This window comes from Notolabrus celidotus, chromosome 19, assembly GCF_009762535.1.
Source record: "Notolabrus celidotus isolate fNotCel1 chromosome 19, fNotCel1.pri, whole genome shotgun sequence".
NCBI classification, from domain to species: Eukaryota; Metazoa; Chordata; class Actinopteri; order Labriformes; family Labridae; genus Notolabrus; species Notolabrus celidotus.
In genome coordinates this window covers 17246042-17265925 of record NC_048290.1, presented here as the reverse complement: position 1 = coordinate 17265925, position 19884 = coordinate 17246042, and the positions used below count along the sequence as shown (strand labels likewise).

Here is a 19884-nt window from a genome sequence, read left to right as displayed (position 1 = left end):
GGCCTCCACCCGGCCGTGCGTCATGCTGACACCAACAGACAGAAACACGGACACAATGAGAGGTTTCTGTTTACCAAGCGGGTAAATACACTCTCAACTTCAGCATCCATCAAACACTCAGCTTGTTCTTTGGAGTTTATTTTCCAGCTGAGAGGGAATACTTTACAGAATCATCAAATGAGCTCCACATACTTTCACTCTGAGCGAGGGGTGTTGAAGGATGGGTGAAAGAGCGAGCAGAGACAGGTTTTTAAACGCAGAGTAAGTTATGGTTTCTAATCAGGCTGCACCACCTGCAGAGAGGAACCCGGGGTGAAGAAAGTTCATAAAACAGAACTTCCAATTATTCCTTCTGCTCGTTTACTTTATGGCTCTGCAGATACCGAGCATTAACTGTCGATAGATGACGCATCTCCTCCTCCGCCTGATGCACAAAAATGAAGCCTAAATACTCCTGCAACGATGCTGACATATTCTAACTGTGGAGTCAGAGTCTGTGCAGAAGAGACTGGCTGGTGGAGCCCATTCCTCTAACAAACACACTTTACACAGCACTGTGAAGGAAGAGTAGCATATACAACCTTATTCCCATGGCGGCCATCTTTTTTTGACTTCACACTCAGATTGGGTAGCTCACATGTCATTATCATGTCTTAGTTTTGTGATCAGCCACTTCCTGTTTAACATTAAGTTCAAATATCACAGAGAAAGATTAGTTTATAGCTGGCTACTTTTGGAGCTCCAAAGTTATGTTGGTGTCTAATTTTACCTCACGCTAGCTAGTCAACAATACAATGTTTAAGGTCTTGACCAAGCGTGCCGGATACGGCCCTGGTGGTGAGGCTTTCAGCAGTGCGACTGCCCCCTGGTGGCTGGCTGCAGTATAGGTCAAAAAATCCGTCTCCCCCATTCATTTGAATGGGGGAGCAGTCAAACTTTAAAAAATAAATACACGTCATACGAATGTTTCTCACATCCGTATGCTGTGGTTATATGTAGTTATTATTTGACTGTTCTGTGTCCAAGGCCTCTTTTTTCTGAAAAGTTTCTTTTTCGTTAGTTATTAGAGTTTAAAAAACGGGGTTTTACTTCTGGGTTTCCTTTGATTCACAGCCGCCGTAGAACGAAACTTCAAAGGGCACACAGCGTCTTGTGACGTTACGCTGTAGGGCGGAGCTTATTACAAAGGCTTCACAGGCTCTGGCTGCACAATGGCTGCGCCCAGGAGAGGGATTTTTTGGCTTCAGAACTGTACAACGGGAAGAGGCGGAGCAACGCTGTCCATTTTTATTTACAGTCTATGGTCTTGACACCAAGGGGTTCACCTTAGTCCAGTTTCTGTACTCTTTTTAATCCTTCTTTTCCGAATCTTGGAAAATTTATCTGACGTTCGTTTGAGTTTCTGGTACACAAGTTCTATTTCTCATCCTGCTCTCAGATTGCGGCTTAAGCTAAAACCGCCGGTGTTATGGTTTAAGGTGTGACCATGTTTATTGGTGACTTTTGATCTGATGCTTAGATCACGTTGGCTAGCCAATAATACAATGCTTAGGTCTTTACAGGCAGATTCTGGTCTACATTAGCGCTCAGTGGTAGTCAGCTATAGAATAATTGTCTTGTTTGAGCTAATGTTTCACCTTTCGCATCCTATCTGTGATTTTTTAACTTAATTATAAACTGGGAAGTGTCAGAATGCTAACGTTAGCTGTGTTCTGTCTTTATTTTAACTTGAAATCTGGCTGAATACTAATCCGTGGGGGGTGAAATTTCCAAAGAGCATTAGATTAACAAGGTTTATACAATTTACGACCTGGAATACAACATTAAGACATGATAATGATACGTGAGCAACTCACTCTGAGCAAGACAACACAAGATACTACTGTGGGAAACTTGCTGTGTTCATTTAGTGTCGAACATGTTGGCAAATGCACAGGGTCACTTACTCAAGTAAGAGCAACATCTCAGGCAAGAATTTGACATGACATTTGTCGTCACCTTGGCAGGAAAATTATGTTTTGTTAACATTAAGACATTAATTCACGTATTGCACATCAACTTTATGCACAAATATAGTTTGTAATAAGATATTAGCATTAGTTGTTGTCCACATAAGAGTGACCTTGACTCATTACTTATCAACATTAGTAAGGTATTTAACCCTTAATAAGTCTGTTGCATTAGCTTAAACAATGTTTTAGTATTTATCAGCATCCCACCCCCAGAAACTGGGACAATCCGAGGAGCTCACGAATAAAGCAAATGATCTATCAAATGTCTAAGTGTTAGACATACCTTAAATTTTAAAGTATATGGTGAGATATCAAGATTTAATGGGATGAAATGCAGAATAAATGATTGGTGTAATTCCACATGCACTACTTAAGCATATGTATGTGATACACAAGTCTGTGTAAAAAGCACAAACACAAATTTTAGAGAACAACTCTGGAATATAATGTGAAATGAGAAATTATTAAGTTTAAGAGCTCAAATTATGAAGCTAAGAGATTAAAATACCAGACTATCGAACTTCAGAATTTAAGAGGATGAATTTTCACGATTGTGGAGTTTCTACAGCTTATTCTTCTGCACAAATAAGGACATTTAGAGCATAAACTGTGTTATTCTAGAGCATTATTTAAATATTTACAACATGCAAATTATGAATCAGGAAGTTGTAGAGCACATTACTTTCAAATGCAAAAACAGAACAAAAATGTGTTCTCTTCCCTGCAGGACTTTAAAGACTGAGTCTAGAATTCAGAGCTTTAAATAGAAAGTATATATTTTCTGCATTTTCCTTAAACAACTCTTTTAATGTCAGATTTAGTGTTTCCATATTGAATTGGATCTACGTACTGTAACTAGACTCAGCACTTTAACACGAGTCCTCCTCAGGCAGCTGCTCTGCTCGGCAGCACCTCGGCAGCCTCGTGGTGGTTTTGCTCACTCTCCTCCCTCCTCTGATCATTCCCCCTCTCTGGGATTTGAACCGACAGCTCTCAGCTCACAGATAAAGCCCGTTTCCGCCCTCTCTCCCCCCTCGCCTTCCTCCCCCGCTCTCTTCCTCCCCGAGGCGTTGCTTTTTTTCTGAGTGTTGTTGAGGAAACGTTGGATCACTGGCACAGAGATCAGACAGTATTATAGATCTGATAGATGCTGCAGGCACAGTTTAGACGTATGGCAGTGTTTATATTTATATACATCATCTTCATTATCATCATCCTCGTCCCGCTAACCTTCATTTACTCCTAAGTCCCCGGCTCTCTCGATGCAGCGGGCTCAGCGCTGAGGATCCAGACTGAGGAGGATGAGGAGCTGTGATGTTTCTATCTGGGTCAGAGGAAGAAACAGATTCATCAGTGTGAACAGAAGAAAACGATCTGATGGAGGGAGAGACTCTGATGTGCACATGCTGCGCTTATTTAAAACACAGATTTCAGCCTCGAACACTTCTGACATTAACATTAGATCCACATGAAGGTCACATTTTAACAAACAGTGCTCTACATAGTTAATGATTCATTATATCCTTATTTATAGATCTATATATACTAACATTTTAATTTTTAATCGCAGAAAAAAGGAGACATTTATGAGCAACATCTTACCTCCAGGCCAACATACGTACAACATGTATGTTTTGATGGTATTTTTTTGTTTTACAATTTTATTTTCTAAGCAAAACATTTTTAGAAAACAGAAATACTTTGTCTTGGAAATGTTTGAGTTTTGTTTGATTTTTTAAAAATTAATTTAAGTTTGTACCTATTTCAAAGAGGCAGAAAAATATGAAATATATCATCAAATTAATTAAATGTATTATTCAATTTATTTAAGTTTCATTAAAATAACTTCTTTATCTTTGACATTTTTTAAAGTCACTCTGGTTCAGTTTAAAATGCATATTTTGGGATATTTTTTGGTGCAAGATTTTGCTCAAGTTTCATGATAAAGTTGCATGATGCTCAATCTATTTTGAATATTTTGCAGTGTGAAATTATTCTATTATATTCCTCAAATTTTGTACATTATTTTAGTTATATTTCATGCAGCATGCAACTTAAAAAAATCTACATAATATTAAAAATAAAAGGTATTTCAGAGAAAGTATGTTTTGCTTCTTTTATTTAAATATGTAACATAATAGTTTATGTTGCACTTTTTAAAATATATGTATAAATAAATATTATTACAATTTCTAAAATTCTTTGCACTGCCTTTCAAAAGTTATCGTTTTAAGGGATTCAAAACATTATCGGCATAATATGAGTATTTGTCGATAAACAAGAAAATCTTTGTATTAGTTGCTCTCAATAATTAGCGTGGTGAAAGATGCACTCTGATAGTCATCGTGTTGGTAATATTCTGTCCTTCCCTTCTTTTGATGTTCTTCTTTTTCTCTCTCAGTCTTCCTGATCTTTGAGATGAAAGCAGGTTTCTGCTTAAACCTTGAATCATAATGAAACTTCAGTGTTAAAGCAGAGTCTGTGAAACATGAAGCAGCTGTTTTTATCTGACGACCTGCGTGTTAAAAATCAAGAGTTAAAAAAAAGTGCTGTATAAAATTTTTTAGCATAACCTTTAATCTGCAGTTGTAGCAAAGCATGCTGGGAGCAGATCATCCAGGTGTTGCCTAATCGGAGTGGTCACGCTTCAGCCTGAGGCGTGTTACGTTTCGGACAGGACGACCTTGATGCTTCGCCTGAGGGGACGGAGCTTCAGCCTGCGCATGGATCAGATTCAGGCCTGCAGAATTGAGTTCACCTGAGGAGGGTCGAGGTCACGGAGGAGGTAAAACCTGCTGTCCAAACTGAAACATCAAGAGCCCACATGTAACTGGTGCCCCCTACAGGCTGCAGGGAGTATTACAGACACAAGATAAGGACATAGTGAAACAACACGAGTTATTGCTGTAGTTATGTGTTAAAGGGAATGTAGTCTCTTGATTTTAAAATTAAAGGTGACATATCATGCAAAATGGACTTTTTAATGGTTCTCTACCTTAAATATGTGTCCCTGGCATGTCTACAAACCCCCTGAGAATGAAAAAAATCCATTCTGCCCCTGTTCTGATTTCTCCACCTTTCTGTAAATGTGTGTGAAACGAGCCGTTTCAGACTTCCGTGTTTTTGTTACGTCACAACAATATCCGGTCTGTAACGGACAGAGCTTGGAGCTTGTTCAGCCCATAGACTTTATAAAATAATACTCAACTCCTCCTTCGTTTTTCATTACCTACACAAATGTGTGCTAACAAGGAGCTTAGGAGGGAGGCATTCTAGTTGTAGGCTGTCTTAATAAACACAAAGGTCGGTTTTACTCCCCAGGCCTGCAGATTTGAAGATCTAGTGGTTGATTTGTATTTATCATGGATAAGTGCTAGCGCTAGTTAGCATAGCCACATAGCTACATGTTCGTAGCTGTGTACCAAGACACACGTCGACATACTGATAAATAAAACAACAAGAAACACTAAATCTGTGACCAATCGTTCAGAAAGGTCCTGCTGCAGGCGCCTCTCCGTCAGGATCAGATTCTGGATCAGATTCAGAGAGTTGAAGTAATGCGGTCTGTGAGCAGCCATGTATATTCAGCCAACAAGTAAACATTAGATCAACGGGCTGGAGAGCCGAGGGGACATCCACTTTCTGAGGGGGCGTGGTCAGAGGGAAAACAGACTGTTCTGAGGAGGGCTGAAGAAGAGGGCTTTTCAGGCATGCCAAAATCTGATTTCAAAGTGTTTTTTTTTTTAGCATAAACTTTAAAGACATGTTTTGGGGACGTCTTAGACCAATATATATTGATGAAAAAAGAGTGACATGTCACCTTTAAGCCAAAAATGAAGTGCATTAAAGCTGTAATCTATCTATCAGCCAGCAGAGGGCACATTTACTGGCAGAATAGAATGTTGTCTTTGATCTTATAGACAGAATTCTAGAATGTTTTCTCTGGTCTTAGAGACAGAATTCTAGAATGTTGTCTTTGATCTTAAAGGCAGAGTTCTGAGAAAAAAGGCAGAACTTAAAAATAATCAGTAGCCCAAACCCTCTTTCATATTAACGCCATGATTGACAGCTGTGTTAACCAATTTGGCTCCTGCAGTGCTGTCATAAAAGACATAAAAAGCAATATGTGGCCACAGAAGTCTATTTTCTTTCTCCGATGAAATCACTGGTTCCCTCTTCACTTAAAGGCCGCCTGATGTCAGGAGACGACTGAGCAACGGAATCAGAACACAAGGCAGACATTAACTTTCTGTTTACCTTCATCCAGGTGAATGAAACTGTTGAAATCAGAGAAGCTCACTTACTACTCATCGGGTGGTAGAGTGTGCTCAGCAGTCAAGACATCAGCAGAGAATGCCGGATTGAGTCTAATGCAGGTCTGCAGCACCCTCTGCTGGCGTAGTTTCACTACTGCTATTCTTTTAGAGGGATAAGGTTGTATGTTAACACATCTTTACTGGGGTTATATTTACATGAAATCAGCATGTGTCATCTTCAGTCAACGTGCCTGCATGGGTCTGTATGTTCGAGGTGTGATCAGCTGATGTACCATGGTCATATAAATGTCAGCTGCAGATCCAGTGAGGGGAACAGACAGCAGCATGCAGTGGTGAGTTGATTCTACACACGCTTTGTTTTTTGCATCATGTTTACGAAAGCTTTCAGAAAAATATTCAGGTGATCACGTATGTGTAAGAAAAACAGGGTCACCTTTGCAGGACTTCAGGGGCTGCTTGATTTTCAACCCCACGTTTAAGGAGAAAAAAAATCTAATACTTGGATTTTATGAGACAATGGTTAGAGTCAGATTCTTTTTTATTTTGTGTAAACTTTCAAACAACACAAAAGGTCTTTAAAGGTGCATTTCAACACTTTTTAGAAAAAACAAACATGTGCTTCTCTCCGTTACTAAACTGAGAGTAAGGTGAGCTGCGTGTGCAAACGAAGACGGACATTTTCACCCCGACACAGAATTTCCTCTGCAAGCATCCGAGTAAAATATCCACATGAAGTAGAGGCGAGCCATTCTGAGGGGGTGGCGGGGATGATGGTGCTTCGAACATGTGACTGGTACGAACCCAAAAGAGCGACGTCAGGATGAAAAGACGAGAGCAGAGAAGATGTCTGCTTACAAGTTGCAAGTTGTTGTGGGTTTTTCCGCTGGTTGAATTACCCCATAAAACAGAAAGAAGACATCGAGGAAGCAGCAGAAGAAGATTCAGCTACCTGGCCTTTACCGCAGTGTGCTAAAAACTCCTTGGACTTTGTAAAAAGAACAGACAAGGTGTCTGAGGAAAATGTGTCACGCAGAAGAAGACGGTGAGATTTTGTTTGATTGGAGGTTTCTTCCATGATGCTGGTGATCATGGTGCCGCTCTTTGTTTCTTCATCCAGTATCATGTTGTCACACTGGGGCTTTCAAAGACTGACTTTACTGTCATGACCTGCCTCGTCTGAGGGATGTGAGAGTGAGAGACTTTGGACATTTTAGGGGGAGGAGCTCCTGAAACTTTGTTGAAACTTTCAGCAGTGGGTTTGTGAGAAGATAATGCCAAAACGGAGCTGAAATCTGAACATGGTTAACCTGGTGAATGCTTAAAGGCTTGAAAGGTTTAAGCCGGCTTCTATCTTTCTGTTTCCAGAGACATCACCAACATTTTCGACTCCTTCATTAAACTGGACGAGGAGTTTTAGTCAGCTGGTGAGCTAAAGATAAGGCAGCTCAGTGCACAGCCCTCATGGCCCCACAGATAAGTGTCATACAAACAAAATGAGCAGCTACAAGCAAGCTAGCAGCCGCCTCTCTGCAGCCGCCTCTAACTTTGAACACAAACAGGTCTGACATTTTGAGAATCAGCTTGTAAAGTCTGGAGCCTGCCATGCGTTTGCTCAAGCGTTAGCTAAAAAGCGCAGAGATAAGACCGACATAATGTGAAATGCTTCTGGATCTCATCTCCTGATAAATTAAAATATTCAACTTTAAAGAAGCAGCTAAAGAAGGTAAGTATTTCAAATTCTTGATTCCTGGTTTTGTCTTCGAGGGGCTTCAGACGTTGGATTTAATTGTTTCTTTTGGTTGAGGACCGTCTCAAACTCCACCCTGAACTTGTGCACAGCTCCTCCAGGGCTCACAATAACTTCCTGTTTACAAACAAAGACAATATTTCAACAGAACCCGAGCTCATCCAAATTCCTAAATATTCATCTCAAAGTCATTTCACTGCAACCCAAAGAGAAAGAAAGGTAGAAAGAACAAAAAGGTGATAATAAGCAGTTTGTTTTATCTGTCGTATCTTGTCCACATCCTTTTGTACCTTCCTGATCCGCTGAGTCGTCCAGCTTTGAGCCCGGGGTTCTCTGCCTCGGTCAGCAGACCGCCCGGCTGCTGCTGACAGCTTCAGATTAAACCGACCGCACTGATCTCTCTCCGCTCCTCCTTACTCAATGCCTTTCAGCGAGAGGTAGATGTGTTTGGGTAAGATCACGTACTCCTCTCCAAACGCTGTCGGCGGCTCGCGTTTCGTCTTCGCCGTCTTACGCTCGGCCTTCAGCCTCTTCAGCTGCGTGTCCTGCCGCCGACACTTCTGCTGCATCGTCTTCAGCTTCTTCCTCAGGATGCCCACCTTCCCCTCCAGCCGCTCGATGCGCTTCTTCTGATGAGCCGAGTCCTCCGCCGTGTAGTTGTGATCCTCCGCCGTGTAGTTGTGATCGAAGTTAACCGGCATTGTGTTGCCCCAGAAGTCAGACAGGCTCCTCCCGGGCTCCTCTACTTCCTCCTCCAGCACAGCCGCCACGGGGTCAGAGGTCAGAGGCAGAGAGAGGGGGAAGTGGATCTCTGAGGGGAAGGGATCCTCCAAGGTCTGTAAACACACAGAGGGTCTGATTCACAAAAGGATAACACAGCTTTCAAACACAGCTTTCACATGTGCACAGGAGACAAAAATAATGAAGATAACAATTGAAAAATGTGGACTATTTGATGTCCACGTGACTTGCATGTTTATTCATGTGCCATCTCCCTCTCAGTTTCCACTCCACACCGTCTCTCTCTACTCTATAAGTTGTTGTTGCACCAGTATGGAAATGAAGGACCTGCTTTTAATAGAAATAGGACTGGTTTCCAGAACCCTAACTCCCAAACCCGAACAACGGACACCTTAAATCACATTTGAAAATTCAACAGCCTGTTGAACAAAGAGAGATATCACTCATTATAATTTACAGTGGAGCACGTGCCTCTTTACCCTGCTCCGTATAGAATCTATCCTTGAGACGTCTATAAAGCAAAGCGTGGACTCGGTGATGGATGGACGAGTTGGTTCACCTTTATGTTGAGGTTAAAGGTGAAGAGTGACGGCACAGCGTTGTCCTTCAGCACTCGGTTGTTGCACTCCATCTTGAAGCAGTCTTTGGTGAAGTGCTCAGAGCAGATGTTGCTATACTTCGTCGGCTTGAAGTTGTTTCTCCTCATCGCTGAGACCCATTTACCACAAATATCTGGACGGGCCAGAGGAAACCTGCAAAAATCAATCAATCAATGAATAATATTTAATTTAATGCAATTCTATCAACTTAAGATGGTTTTCATTTCTACACAGATCTGGATGTTCAGTATGTGAAGTGCTCTGGTTTCCATTTAAATAAGTTTGTAGTCCGAGTAGTATCGACCAATCAGCAGGCTTTGTTCTGTGCAGGAAAAACTGTCTGTATGGAGAGCAAAAGCAGGAGGAACACAATCGAGTGTAAGGACATCTGTGGCTCCTATCAGCAGTAATCAGACAATGGTTTATTTATCTCTGTCTGCAAAGTGAATGTGTTTGCAAATGGATGGATAAATGCTTAAATATCATGATTATAGTTATATAAATGTTTAAAATGTGGGGGTTAAAGTAACTTTTTAATAGCAGAAATAATAAGTAAAAAATAATACATAATAATGCATGTAAAAGTCCAAAATAAATATTTGGAAATTGTTTAAATAATTGGGTAAAATTAAAGAAAATTTGCTTAAATTAATGAGATTACAATATTACGCTCATCTAAAACATTAAGGAGTAAACCGCTCCAATTTTATTAAATAAAGCATAAGGAGTTGGTTGTCTACTCCTGCCTTGAACATTTAGTTTTTGTGTGTTGTTTGCGTGTTACACATTGTGCTGGAAGTAAACTATTAAAGACTTGAGTCAAACAACAGAAATACAAACAGTTCCAGGTAGCTGTAGATGAGCCAAAAATAACATATTTTTCTAATGGAATTTGGTGTATATTCAATCAGATTGTTTGGATTGTATTAGATGTCTGTTATGGTGACTTTCAATCTATATTACAGCCAGTTGAAATGTCTCTATCATTTCTTTTTATGGCAACAGAAAAAAAATTCCTACTTGGATAGTAACACCAATCTGTTCATATTATATTCAAGATTCAAGATTCAAGAAAGCTTTACTGCCAAGTGAGCTCGCACACACAAGGAATGTGACCTGGTGAATGGAACACTTCAGTAAGGGCAACAAATACATAAATCTAAACTCAAATCCAAAATTCGAAATGAAAATAAAAATACTGTCTGTACAAAGAAAGATAAAGAAGTACTTTATATTTGGAGTAATTTAAATGGTTAAAATAAATGATTGAAAGTTATTTATTGATATTAAAACTTTTAGAAATATGGAGAAGATGTGGAAATATTAACCCAAAGCAGTGGAAAAATGGCCATATTATTAAAATATTAGGCCAAAAGGAGGTGAAAATGTTAAACAGATTTATTATTAGGTTAAAATGTGAAATGCAAGTATTGGATTAAGTGTTTTAAAACAATTACTTTGGGGTTAAGTTAAATGGTATGGTTAAATAATCAGCCAAAAGTGCTGGATAGACAGTTTAAATATTTCTACTTTGGGAAAAAAAAACACTTTATTGAAATTAAATTGAAATTAGCAGCTTAAATGAATATGTGATGGGTTATAATAATTGGCCTTAAAGTGGGTAAATTCTTCCAGTCTTGACCTTTACTTGTATAATTGCAAATATGAAATAAACAGACAGATTTCTGATCAATAAAAACAGGAAGTTAAATATCCTTACACCTATTATTACACCTATTATTACCTGTAACTCTGATGTTGGTCTGTGACTTGTTAGACTTGCTGGGAGCAACAAGGAACTTAACCTCTCACCCAAACAACCAGATGAAATACCGAGAATAAATGAGTTTAAACTTAATGTGGACTAACTCTTTAGTAAAGTCTTGAACATGGTCTCCTCATGTTTACACTAATCCAGCAGAGACTGGAGGCTAACGTTAGCTTGACAGGGCTCGTGAACAACCATCACCAAACTCCTCTTAGATTTCTCATAATTTATCATTCTCGTGTGTTTAGATAAGACAAACACGGTTCAAGATGTATAAGTTAGTGTTTTTATGAATTTGTACACTGTTCTGTTGAATTCGGCTGGTGAAAATGTTTGAAATAGTGATTAAAAGTTCAGTTTTAGCATCAAGTAAAGTGGAGAGTCCTGATTGACATAGTGTACTTTGACGTGTTAGGGGACTGTGAGGTTGGCAGGCAAACTTGACACCAAACTGGGATTTAATGCTAATATAATGATGTTTAGTGACTCACATGCAACCCGATTTGATTAATTAAACCTACTGGTACAATAAATGTCTTTCAGTGACTTGTATTTACCGTGTGCTGTCGAGGATGAGTGACCAATTGTTAAAACGGAGGATTAGTAAACGCAGACTGGTGTAAAGTCTCAAACTGTCTCGCCAACATTTCAGAGTTTAACCGTCACATCCGGACAGTTAATGCTAAACGCTTCACACGCAGAGTTTAAATGAACCTACTTGTGGAAGGAAATGTCTTTGTCTTTGTTGTAGCGGTTCTTACAGCCGTACGCGGAGCAAGTCTGAACCATGGCTGCTGCCCGGATCACACGCACTGAGACACGGACTGACACTCGACGGAGTTCCCGCTGGGGCTTATGCTCATTCCTCACCCTGCGCGCTGGCTTCACTGCCACTGACAAAGATGGCGGCGGTCACATGATCTCGTAATGAAGCCCAACAAGTAAAGTGACATTTAAATGGTTATTATCCGTTTAAAATATTAAAAACATAAAATATAGAGGCTTCTTCTCTACAAGGAGGGTTTAGCAAAGCATCATGGGAGTTGGAGTTGTTAAATGTATTTATATATCATATATATTATATTATTAATATACTTATCTGCCAAAATGTGCACTCTGGCTTAGGCAAATTTATTTATTCATGTCTTAAAAATTGTCCGTGTATAAGGGCCACTGAAAAAAATAAAATTAAGGTCCAATTTAAAATAATATATATTATTATAATTATTCTGAGATTAAAGTCAGAATCCTGAGAAAAGAGTCAGAATCCTGACTTTAATTTCAGGACAATAATAATAATGATATTATTAATAATAATAATAACAACAACAACAACAACAACAACAACAATAATAATAATAATAATAATAATAATATTACCACCACCAACAACAACAATAATAACAAATATAATAATCATAATCATAATAATAAATTGGACTTCCAATTTTTTTATAGTGGCGCAAATTTTCTTCCGTATTTTATACTTTTTTGTACAGAAAGTATTTTTACTTTAAAAAATTTCTGTAGGTTTTAATATTTATTGTCCCTTCTGTTTTCTTGTTAAGTACCGGACAATCTTGAATCCTGAAATGACGACCAAATACTGTCATATAATTAGAAAACAATGTGTTTTATCATTAGATTTAATTGTAATGAGGTTCGGCACCTGCTAATGTGGATTCAACACACAAACAATGAGGCTGTCTTTAAGTATAGGGGAGGTAATTGTAATTTGTGCAGTATTAAGTTAGAAAAATGATTTCCAACACAACTTGTTGGTCAAAAAAAGAGCCTTTATTTATAAAAGAGGTGTTGCCGAGCAGATTGATCTGACAAGCATTGTACAGCAATTAAAGCCCCCAAATACACTGAAAACAAGTCAACACACAGCACTGATATGTAACTTTAAAGTGTGTTCGTGTTCGTATCCTCACCACACTGAGTCAGATAGTTAAGCAAAAGCAAAAAAAGGCCACAAGGCGCTTACACACTTAAAAATGTAGATTTAGTCTGAGCTGCGGTTCACTGAAATACTCTTTACAGTCAGTTTCCCATCAGCTTACATCTGATTTATCAATGTTAGAGCGCAGCAATCTGCAGAACACACTAACTATGTGGTCAGTTACGCCTTGTTTTCTAATGCAAGTGCACCAAAACTCACAGACACAGAGGAAGAACGAAAGGGGGAAAAAATAAAAGGAGAGAAAACAAAAAGAAGAAATTAATGGGATATTTAAAAACTTCTGTTTAGGGACATTACTTGTCCAATTTATACATTAGCACGTGAGCGCTGTAGCAGTCACAAGAGAAGAAAAAATGAGTAGAAAAGGAGAATCAAAGCGTTAAAGTGGGCTGCTCGGATTAATTCTGTACACAAGAGACACTGCGCATCTTCTCCTTTTACATTTGAACGTTTACAAAACAACAGATCAGTGAGTGCAAAAACTAAACTGCAATCTGTTCACAAAAAATTAAAAGAAATATTTCTCATGACATTATACAAGTGAAACAGAAAGACGACTCTTTATTCATCTTACAGCTTGTTTTGAAAGTTCTGTCCATCCTCTCTGACGTTTTAATGAATTAATACTGAATTCAAAGATGTTTAAAACTTCAGGATCTGTGTTTTGGCTTGGGATGCCTCTAAATTCTTGGGTTATGTTTTCAATGGATGGGTCTTCTTTGGTAGTTTTTGTAGCTTTAAACCACATCACACTGTCTTTGCTCACCAGAGTGTCACAACAAGACCAAAGTGTCACCTTTAGGTCTGTGAACACAAAGCCATAACCAAGAGCAAAACAATCAAAGTGTCATCAACCAGACTGGACATGCCACAGACCGTCTTTCACGATACTCAAACTTACAAACTTTCAGCACAATAACAAATAATCAAGCCAACATAAAAACTGTCATCAGACCTTTAAACGTCAGATGTGCATCATATACTTTCCCAAAGGTCAAAAATGAAGTCACATCAGTTAATTTGGAAGAGAAAACCAACAGCAAACACACTTCAGCTCAATGCATGAAAACAAAACAGGGATTTCAATGGACACAGGCCCTAAACGTCCTATTTGACAGTTTGAATACAGACTTTGGTCTGCATTAAAGTGGTACAATCATAATCAATTCATTTGTTAATATTTTTTAAATCAACAATCCGATTATTAAGTGACATGTGAAACAGTGAAATGTCTACGAAACTTTACCGAGACTGATGGTTGGTCTTTGAGACTAAGGGCCTGTGTCCAATGATGGCGTTTTCTGCACTGGCAGCACTTTTATTCAACACAAAACCAAAGCAGTTAACTGTTTTTGGAGCTCAGTGGCATGAGTGCAAAAGCGCCCTGAAATAGTTCAACTTTTAGAACAATGTCTCTTTTACATCACCAGCCAACCAAAATTAAAAAAGGGGCGGAGCTTCTGATATCAGCTTTGTTAACAATGGCCGAGGGTCGATAGAGGAGAATCTAGTCACCCTCGTTTTTTAGAGCTACTATTTCAAGGTCTAAAGCTGCTGTTGATGCTACAACACCACTTCTGTCAACTGCTTTTTACGTTTTTATTTGTAAAATGTTATCGAATGAAAGCAAATCTGAACAAAGAAATATTGTGTAAGTGGACACAGGCCCTTACTCTGCTAATTGTAGTCCCAAGCTATATTTTAAGATATTTCAGGGGTCTAAACATCTTATTGAATTTAATGGCTGGATTTCGAAATTAGCTTAAAGTCCTCTCCATGGAAAAATGCACCCTGTCAAAGTATGTAAATAAAAGTGCTCGTAAGATCCTTTCTTTGAAATAGGAAACGGGCATTGCATCACTCTCTTAAAAAGCAACCAGACTCCTGCATACACTATACAAAACATGGACGTAGCCTCATGCAGAAGCTGACCCAACTTAACTTTCGGTCGGACTTTTAGCCTCCTCCTCCTTTCATCAGTCCCGCCCCGAAATGAGCCTTATTACGCAAATCTCGTAACCTAAATATCTTGAAAACCATTGAGTTATAAAATGTAATGTTAAAGTGTGTGTGTAAATAGACACTCGGCTATTTGAAATAAAACGGTTGTGTTTCGTACAAGGTTTACTCCTGCTCTGAAGATCTGCATTTTAACATGAGTGTTAATGGGGCTTCCTGAGCTTTAGGAGCCAGCCCCAAGTGGACAAATGGGGAACTGCAGTTTTTAGCACTTCTGCTTTGGCTTTATTTTTCAACATCAGATGTTGACACTTGATCCATCCCCCCCAAATAATTATGTTGCATCCATTGAAGCCTGCTTTAATGCTGCCAATTCAAGTAATCCACGGGTTCAATTCACAGACTTTTTAAGTAATTTAGACCCTGAATATATGGCTATAAAAATGGCGCTCAGGCTGAATGATAAAAGTTCCATCCTTTAAAATGTCTTCTTATGTTTAGCTCAGAGCCAGAACCCCAAAGATATATAAGTGACAGAGGCTTAAAATAAAGCAGGAGACAGAGAGAGATGGACAGAACTACCAAACACAGACATTCCTGCAAACACTGCATTTAACTTGAAACGAATACAAAGCTATAATACAGTAAAAGGTACAGGTGTTGTCGTTCGTGGCTGAAATCATTCTGTCTCCGCTCAGACCACGATGTCCTCACACAGAAATAAGAAGCTCTGCTTTGCAGGAACTGATTCATTTTCATTTTAACAAATTAAAAAGTGAAGAGCAAGAAAAACCATCCGAGTGCTTCTGTTGGGTTTTTCTAATGTCTCTAAATACTGCATTACCCAGAAGCCTCAGCAGCTGCTGTCCATCCACACCAGTTAGAGCTTCAGCACATTCAGAAAAAAACGCCTCCAGTCAGGAACGAAAAGGACGTGACGCTCTCTGATTGGATGATTCTTCCTCCAATGCATGCTGGGACTCGGACTTCACTCCGCTCCTATGGTGATTGATTGACACAGGAGTGTTTGTTCAATCTTTGACATGTTTTAGTTTATATTTCTATCTGATGACGACACATCACACACAGTCAGCTGACCTTGATGAAGCCACGCCCACTTTATTGTAGTGTAATCCTCCTGTTCTGAGCCCACTGCTGCTGATTTACTGTCATCATCCAGGTGTGCACAGGTGAATAATAATAAACCTAACTCAGGGTGTTTGTGCCGACTGTCTGAGGAGTTCACGTAAAAAAGAGATTCAAAACAATTTAGTCATACTCTGAGATTACAACTCTCTCCTGCGTTTAAAAATCAAACTATTGGCATAAAACAAAGACTGAATATTTGACATAAAGAGCCTGCATCATGCAGCTTTTAACAAGACTGCTACTTTTAGTAAAAGTCCAAACTTTGAACTCAAGTAACCTTTAGAGGATGATTCCTGAGAGCTCCAGATTTATGATACATGATGCATTGAAATCAAAGAGTCTGGGATGCAGGATTTTTAACCTCAGCCCCCGTGAAAGAAATCTCAAACATACTCTCTTTAAAGACAACAAACGATCCCTTTAGGACGAGATTTGAAGCTAAAACTTCTTTTTTTTTCTCCCTTTAATTATTTATGAACCTTTTCTTTTCAGGTTTAGTATTTTTAAAAGTCTATAAATTATACAAAAAAATAAGAAATAAAAAGGTTCATTGTAATTTCCCAGAGCCCTCAGATCACTCTTAAAATTATTTATTTTGTCTAAAATTAAAAAAAAAAAAATCCTTCGCTGAATTGAAAAACATAAAAGGAGCATGTTCTCCTATTTAAAAGAGCTGGAAACAACAAATACAGGACGTAGTTTCCTAAAAAAAATTACTTAAGTTGGAATAATTTTTCATAAAAGTTGATTTTTAGTGATTAATTGATGGTGAGCCATCCCATCCGAAGCTAAAGTTAAATTACATAAAAATTAAGTATAATTTTCCTTTTTTACTCTCTAAATAAATTTCCTATGTTTCCCATATTATTTCAGCACAATCAGAGACATTAGAATAAAACTAATCTGACAGTTAATCAGCAGAGTTGGAGCTCTAAGAGAAACAACATGAGACCATACCAGGAGGAGACTTTCTGTTTGATCTCATCATTAAAGCGTTAAATGAGCGTCCGGTTTCCTCCTCTAAAGATTAAACGTCTCTTGAGGCGGTCCTCTCTTCTTCCACGTCTCTAATGAGTCCTTCAGTTCTTCGTGTTTCGGCTTTAAAAGAAGGAGAAAAAAACTGCACAAACTAACAGTTATGAGTCGGTTCAGTTCTTCACATTCAATCTTCATCTTTGTTCTCCAGCAGGGTCTACTTCTGTCCCTCCTCCTCCTCATCATCATCGTCCTTCTCCTCATCACTGTCTTTCTCCTCATCACTGTCTTTCTCCTCATCACTGTCTTTCTCCTCAACCTTGTCGTTCTCTTCGTCCTCATCTTTGTCTTTCTCCTCCTCCGTGTCTCCTTCATCATCGTCTGCAGCCTTCTTCTTGTTTCCGTTCTCTCCTCTTCCTCCGTCTTTGACATCATTGTCATCTGCATCGTCTTCGGCGTCTTTAGACTCGTCCTCGTCATCTCCTCCCTGAAAACACAAACACAAGTTCAACCTCGGCTTTAGATCAGGGACGCTCTGACTCTGATACCAAACCCAACTCATTTTTGTTTTTAAAAATTGTAAAATCCAGAGTTTCAGTCTCTGCAACGTCTGCTATGTAATGTAGCTCCTTCTAGAACCATCTGTTTTGACTGTGGAGTTTGCAATCCTGCTAGCGACCTGATCCTGTTAACTGGAGACTTCCAGCCGGATGGATCCCTCACCGTCACAAATGTCTTTAGATAATCATTAAATATCTGATGAGGATATTTGGACATGTTGGATTAAAGGCAGGTGCAGGTGTGTTTAAGAGTGAGAGACAAAAGAGTTTCTTTTTCTGAATTGCTGATGTGATTTGCACTTCAGGGCCACCGTAGTCCTGTCAAGTTTAACTTGTCTCTTAAGTTTTTTCCCTTGTGTTTGTTTTTATCATTACTGTTATCCCTGACCCTTTACCCCTCAAAAGGCTGTGCCTTTTGCCAGGTCGTCACTGGAAATAAGAATGTGTTCTTAATGACTTACCTGGTTAAACAAAGGTTAAATAAAAATAATAATAAAATATTAAATCCTAATATGTACATGCATTAACCCTTTAAACAAAAGCTACTGTATAATATTGTATTAATTAGAGGTCTGGGATGTTAAATCAATTGGTCCATGTGTGACTGGTCCTTGGTTTGTACCTGCTTGATGCGGTTCCTCCTCCGGTTCGGGACCCGGGCCTTCATCCTCTGGGACAGCGCCAGCAGTTTGTTGTGTCTCTGCCGCTTCTTCGCCTTCTCCGCCTCCTCTTTCCGCTTCTGCTCCGCGTGGTCCGAGTCCGAGTCGTCCTGCCGCTGCAGCCTGCTCCTCTTCTTGGGGTGCACCATCCTCTTGGGCTGGCTCCTGTCCCCCTTATCTTCCTCCTCCTCCTCCTCCTCCTCGTCCTCCCCGGGGCTGTAGGAAGAGGAGCTGTCGTCGCCTCCCAGGAAGGAGCGCTTCCTGCGGGTCACCGAGCGGCTGTGGTCGCTGGAGGACGCGCCGGACTCGCTGCGGTCCTTGCCGTCCTGCTCGCTGTCCTCATCCCGGGAGCTCTGATAGTCGGATTGGGACGCAGCGGAGGAGGAGGAGGAGGAGGAGAAGGAGCCTTCGTCACTATCGTCCAGGATAGAGGCGGGCAGGCCGATCTGCCGCTTCTTCGACGCGTCCACTTTGGTTTTCCGCATGGACGCGAACATTTTGCGCTTGTACAAGCTCTCCATGTTTGCACGCGGAACCGGAGCCCAGTGACATTAAACGGAACCGGGGAACCAGAGAACCGAACTGCTAACGGAGAAGCTAGTTAGCTTAAACCGTCTGCACGTCACAACAACAGCTGCATGTTATTCCTGTAAAAACTCGATACAGCGTCTAAATTTACCCTCATGCGCCCCTAACACGAGCCCCCCTCGCGGTAACGCTCTGTATGCACGCGTCAGAGGTGGATTTATGTGCTCCAGTCCGTTAATGTTGGAGATATTCTCTCTGTTAGTGAGGAGCTATTCTCTCTCTGTAGCTAGCTGTCTGTTATTGTTGTTGCCCCTGATTCTTCTTCGCGGGAGACAGTTGTGGCTCAGGGTGTCTGGCGCCCCCTGTGGCGTACAGCAGTTACTGCAGTCATAAGCGTCATACACTGACAGGATTTAATGTCACAAATATTCAAATTCAGGGGAGAAAAATATAGATTATATAAACACATCGAGAGAATAACACTAGAAAAAAATAAAGATAGTACGTTTTAATTAAAATATTAACACAAATGAAGTTAAATGTAACATAAATGCTGATTGTACAATCTGCACTGCACTACAACCACTTTATCTATCCAGTACAAGTTGTTGGAGCTATTTGTTTATTTTTTGTATTTAGTTGTTTATTTAGTTTAGAATTAATTAGTAGTATTAGTTGTTAGATTTATCCATCCATCCATTATCTTAGCCTATCCCAGCTGGCTTCGGGCGGAAGGCAGGGTATACCCCGGACAGGTCGCCAACCTATCACGGGGCAAACATGGAGAGACAGACAACCATTCACGCACACACTCACACCTACAGGCAATTTAGAGTGATCAATCACCCTGGAGTGCATGTTTTTGGACTGTGGGAGGAAGCCGGAGTACCCGGAGAGAACCCACGCATGCACGGGGAGAACATGCAAACTCCACACAGAAAGGC

At 39.8% G+C, this 19884-nt stretch overlaps 2 protein-coding genes across 2 annotated transcripts; both read right to left on the bottom strand.

Annotated features, from left to right (window-relative positions):
* Positions 1–6809: 6809 nt before the first annotated feature.
* On the bottom strand, positions 6810–12061 carry thap1 (THAP domain containing, apoptosis associated protein 1). Its single transcript, XM_034709495.1, has 3 exons — positions 11863–12061; positions 9337–9529; positions 6810–8872 (listed from the first exon to the last, which is right to left on the bottom strand). The coding sequence occupies exons 1-3, from the start codon at positions 11931–11933 to the stop codon at positions 8450–8452; spliced, it is 687 nt and encodes a 228-aa protein (XP_034565386.1). The 5' UTR covers positions 11934–12061; the 3' UTR covers positions 6810–8449.
* Positions 12062–12919: 858 nt separating this feature from the next.
* Positions 12920–19281, bottom strand: ccdc82 (coiled-coil domain containing 82). The gene is made up of 2 exons (XM_034710011.1): positions 18376–19281; positions 12920–17680 (listed from the first exon to the last, which is right to left on the bottom strand). The coding sequence occupies exons 1-2, from the start codon at positions 18931–18933 to the stop codon at positions 17411–17413; spliced, it is 828 nt and encodes a 275-aa protein (XP_034565902.1). The 5' UTR covers positions 18934–19281; the 3' UTR covers positions 12920–17410.
* Positions 19282–19884: the final 603 nt, after the last annotated feature.

What these genes read in the sequence shown, in the direction of transcription:
- thap1 (XM_034709495.1), bottom strand. Translation starts at nt 11,933, where the DNA reads ATGGTTCAGACTTGCTCCGCGTACGGCTGTAAGAACCGCTACAACAAA. An exon ending in AAAGACATTTCCTTCCACAA is followed by an intron (nt 9,530 to 11,862) that starts GTAGGTTCATTT and finishes TGATTTTTGCAG; the next exon opens with GTTTCCTCTGGCCCGTCCAG. An exon ending in CCTTTAACCTCAACATAAAG is followed by an intron (nt 8,873 to 9,336) that starts GTGAACCAACTC and finishes GTGTGTTTACAG; the next exon opens with ACCTTGGAGGATCCCTTCCC.
- ccdc82 (XM_034710011.1), bottom strand. Translation starts at nt 18,933, where the DNA reads ATGGAGAGCTTGTACAAGCGCAAAATGTTCGCGTCCATGCGGAAAACC. An exon ending in GGAGGAACCGCATCAAGCAG is followed by an intron (nt 17,681 to 18,375) that starts GTACAAACCAAG and finishes TTGTGTTTTCAG; the next exon opens with GGAGGAGATGACGAGGACGA.